Raw genomic sequence first — 4,601 nt, 5'->3', positions numbered from 1 at the left:
TCCAAAAGTTAGATGTGAAACGAGTGTCTTTGTCCGACATAATGGACACAGACACTCCGTGAAATTCACCACCTCTTTCATGTATATCTGTGCCCATTTATTTACTGAAAAAGTAGACTTTCCAGGTATGAAATTTGGTAATTTAGTAAGTTTGTCTACCACAATCAAAATCACAGTGAAACTCTTTGTTTTCCGGTGCAACCCCACAACAAAGTCTATAGACATGTGCTCCTACTTCCATTCTAGCACATTCAATGGCTGTAACATGCCTGCTGGCTTCTGTCTCAGGGCTTTCACTTGCTGGTACACCAAGAACTTACTAAAGAACTTAACAATCTCTCTCTTCATGTCATTCCACCAGTAATAACGCTTCAAGTCTGGTACATCTTGGTACTTTCGGGATGAATCGAAAATAGGGAACTATGAGCCTTTGAACAAAAAATTCATTCTTAATATCACTATTCGGTAGCATGAACAAACGTCTCTGATAAAAGAGACCACCTTCCACTGATACCGAGAATTCACCATGCTTGCCTGACTTCACCCTACGAACCTTCTCCTCTAGATAAAGGTCACACCGCTGTGCATCAATAACTCTCTGCCTTAGACTCGGTTGCAATGACAACTGTGTTAACTGTGCTGTGAGTTTCCCCACTGCCACTGCAATCTCTGCCCACTCTAGCTCCTTGCACAAATGAGTCTGTCGGGTAATGACGGCTGTTGATTTGGCTACCTTTCTACTTGGGGCATCTGCCACTACATTCGCCGTCCCTGGGTGGTAAAAATTTTGCAGTCATAATCCTTCACCAGCTCTAACCACTTTTGTTGTCTCATGTTCAACTCCTTCTGAGTGAAGAAATACTTTAAACTTTTGTGATCAGTGAAAGTCTATTTTTTCTCTCCATATAAGTAGATCTTGAGAGTGAAAACCACTGTTGCTAATTCCAAATCGTGTATGGGATAATTTTGTTCATGCTTCTTTAAATGACGAGAAGCGTAAGCAACCACTCTGCCTTGTTACATCAGCACGTACCCCAATCCTTTCTTGGATGCGTCACTGTTGATAACGGAACCACCTAATCCATCTGGTATGGTAAAAACTGGAGTTGAAATCAGCCTCTACTTAAGATCTTGGAAACTACTCTCACAAGCCTCATCCCAAACGAAAGCGACATCCTTTCGGGTCAACTGAGTCAAAGGGGTGGCTCTAGGAGAAAGTCCCTTACAAATCGTCTATAGTAGCTTGTTAAACCCAGGAAACTGCGCACCTCACTGACTGTGGTTGGACACGTTCGACTTGTAATTGCCTCAATATTTGCAGGATCTACGGAGACTACATCCTTTGATACAACATGCCCTAGAAAGGACACCTACCTCAACCAAAACTCACATTTGGAGAACTTAGCATACAACTTATTAACCCAACATTTCCAAAACTTTTCAAAAATGCTTTTCATGCTCGCCTCTGTCTTGGAATAAACAAAGATATCATCAATAAAAACAATTATAAATATGTCGAGGAATTCCTTGAACACCTTATTCATCAGATCCATGTATACGGCTGAAGCGTTCGTCAAACTGAACGACATCACTATGAACTCATAATGGCCATACCTCAAACAGAAGGTTGCTTGGGTATATCACTGTCCTTATCCTCAGCTGATGGTATCTTGATCGAAGATCAATCTTTGAGAACACTGTAGCTCCCTGCAACTGGTTGAACAAGTCATCAATCCTGGGAAGTGGATATTTATTCTTAATGGTCACTTTATTTAATTCTCTGTAGTCAATGCATAAACACAATGATCCATCATTCTTCTTTAAAAAAAGTAATGGTGCACTCGATGGTGACACACTAGGTTGTATGAAGCCCTTATCTAACAACTCTTGCAACTAGACTTTAAGTTCCCTCAACTCTGCTGGTGTCATCCTTTATGGAGCTTTCAAAATGGGAGTTGTGCCTTACTCCAACTAAATAGAAAAATCTATCTCCCGCTATGGGGGCAGTTCGGAAAGACCCTCTCGAAAAACATCTGGAAAATTTCTTACTATTGGCTCTGAAGTCAAGGTGACTTCAGCTCTCTAGTGTCAACCACACTGGCCATAATACCGCAGGCTCCTTGGTCAAACAGACTACTGGCTTTTAATTCTGAAATCACCATGGGTAGGACCACAGTCCCAACCCTTTTAAACTTAAAACTAGATTCTGTAGGAGGGTTAAAGATGACCTCCTTACGGAAGCAATCTATGCTGGCATGATTAGCAGCTAGCCAATCCATGTCCATTATCACATCAAATTCACGCATATCTAGAATTATCAAGGTCACATCTAATGCATATTTGCTATCTCTACCTGATATCCATTTATCTTTTTAGATGCTAACATGATCTCTCCTGATGAAGTGGAAATAGACAGTGCAAAGAGCAAAGGTTCTGACTTTAACAGGGCATGCTTTACAAATATGGAGGACATAAATGAGTGCGAAGAGCTGGAGTCAAACAAAACTAAAGCATGGTGCCCCAAGATGGGAAGCATACCTATCACAACTGTGCCTGACTTCTCAGCCTCATGCCGAGTAGTAGAAAACACTCTACCCTGCTGGTGCTAATGGCTCGGGCCTCCCTGAAACGAGCTTACGGGTTGGTGAAACGGGCAAAAATGCACGTTATCATAGTACTAAGTTCTTAAACAATGTTGGATTGTGTTGATGAAATATGTTAAATTGCGTCCATTAAGCATGAATTCTATAATATTGCGGTTGTATGCATCCAACTCATTAAAGCAGTTGATCTTTACATTTTTGTGCTGAATATGCGTTTATGCAATGTAGAAATTGCGATCATAGGAATACATTTGTCGAGCGCAACTTCACCGCAAGACTTTGCATTGATCATGCTCACAAACATTCGCCCAAGAAGAATCACTGCAACTTGGTCAGCGCAACATGGTGGGTTCATCCGGGTGAAAGGATAATTAAGAGTGATGAGACAGAAAACTGATGACAGTCAGATCCAAATTAAGTTGACAGCTGATAACGGTCACAAAGTACATTCAGCTTTATCGGTAACAATCATCCGGCGCGTCAATCAGGAATTAAAGTTGTCCCATCTGTACAACCGGGAGAGAGAAGCCACCTTTCACCATTGATGCTCTATAAATACCAAGTGCAATCTTTAGAAAAGAGGTTGATCAGTAAACGAGTTCAACAGTGCTTCTGTTCATAGTTTTCTTTTCCATCTTACGCGGAGCAAGAGAAGAGTGGTGGCGCCGGAGATCGTTCAGGATAGCTCAAAAGAGAACCTTGGGGTGTAAGAGCTGAGAGCTGGCCGACTCTCACGAGAGCGAGAATATCTTTAGAGCACGAGTAGAATAAGTGTAAACGCTTGGCAGCAAGAAATTGCTACTAGGCTCTTTACTATACTTGCATTGTTATTTTTTACTTCATCCCATATCTATTCAATGGAAGCTCTATTTCTATATTTTCTCACTCTCTTAATATGTATGAGTAGCTAAACTAGTTGAATGGGTTGAGAAGAACTAAGTTAACATGACCTAGGAAGTTCATTATTTCCGATCGTCTTGTTTTATGCTGTGCAAAATACCCTTTAGAGTTACTCGAGAGAGAATCTAAAGAAAGAACCTAATGTCTCTAGAGAGCTAGGTTAGAATCTGGACTCGAAAAAGTAAGATTAGGCTGCATAAACAAGAGATAGGGACTTAGAGATAAGCTCTGTTTTTCACTTTGCATCGCATGCATCCTAGGAATGGGAATTATATTATGTGGTCGCATATTTGTGTGAATGTCATGTGTCATCGCATAAATAGAGATAGAGGTTTATATGTAAACCCTATAGACTTATCGCATATTTATCGCATGCATTCTAGCCTTAGAAGCCGTAGCATTCACGCCGAGAGTTGGTTTACTATTGTATGTATGTTGCATGATTGCAAAACATGAACGCATTCTAGGAAGTGTTAGCCGAAACCTTTCTCAACCCATTCACTGCACATTCATCATATTTCCCATTTACCAACTCTTTTCAAACTCTGCCGCATTCGTTATTTATTTTCACAAGTCCCTGTGTTCAACCCTGGATTTACCAGGAAACTCAGAGGAATTTACACTTGAATTTCACTGGGGAAACTTGAGTGCACAACACAAATCCATCAACGCATACCATCCATATTTCCATTCATAAAATAACGCATCAGCTGGCCACTGATCTCAAGCACGTTCCTCATTGGGCATTTGTCTGACATATTCCCCTTCTAACCACACCGAAAATAAACTCCAGTACTGGCCAGACAACACCCCCAATGACGTCTACCACAAGTCGTACAAATCGGCTTATCTTTCTTGAATGTAACAACTTGAGAGCTCTGTTGTCCTAACTGATGTGAAGCATTAACTGTGTTCTGGTTCCTTTTCTGAGGCTCAGAAGCCCTTGGCTCAGCCTTCCTTTTCTGACCTGCAGAGGTCTCAATTCCGAGCGACTTTCTGTGCTCTACTCCCTCATGGGAGTCAGCATCGATTCTCACGGCGGTCCGTAGTGCCGCAACATATGTCTTGAGGTCCAAGGCATGCACTATACCTTGCAAT

General features: G+C 41.4%; 1 protein-coding gene across 1 annotated transcript; it reads right to left on the bottom strand.

Moving 5' to 3' along the window:
• Nucleotides 1-231: 231 nt before the first annotated feature.
• On the bottom strand, nucleotides 232-2,306 carry LOC120076629. Its single transcript, XM_039030509.1, has 5 exons — nucleotides 2,160-2,306; nucleotides 1,615-1,707; nucleotides 1,391-1,469; nucleotides 515-771; nucleotides 232-420 (listed from the first exon to the last, which is right to left on the bottom strand). The coding sequence occupies exons 1-5, from the start codon at nucleotides 2,304-2,306 to the stop codon at nucleotides 232-234; spliced, it is 765 nt and encodes a 254-aa protein (XP_038886437.1).
• Between the last annotated feature and the right edge of the window lie 2,295 nt (nucleotides 2,307-4,601).

The sequence above is a fragment of the Benincasa hispida genome, chromosome 1 (genome assembly GCF_009727055.1).
Source record: "Benincasa hispida cultivar B227 chromosome 1, ASM972705v1, whole genome shotgun sequence".
In the NCBI taxonomy this organism is placed as follows: Eukaryota; Viridiplantae; Streptophyta; class Magnoliopsida; order Cucurbitales; family Cucurbitaceae; genus Benincasa; species Benincasa hispida.
Note: the sequence above shows the minus strand (reverse complement) of the source record. Positions and strands in the feature narration are given on the sequence as shown.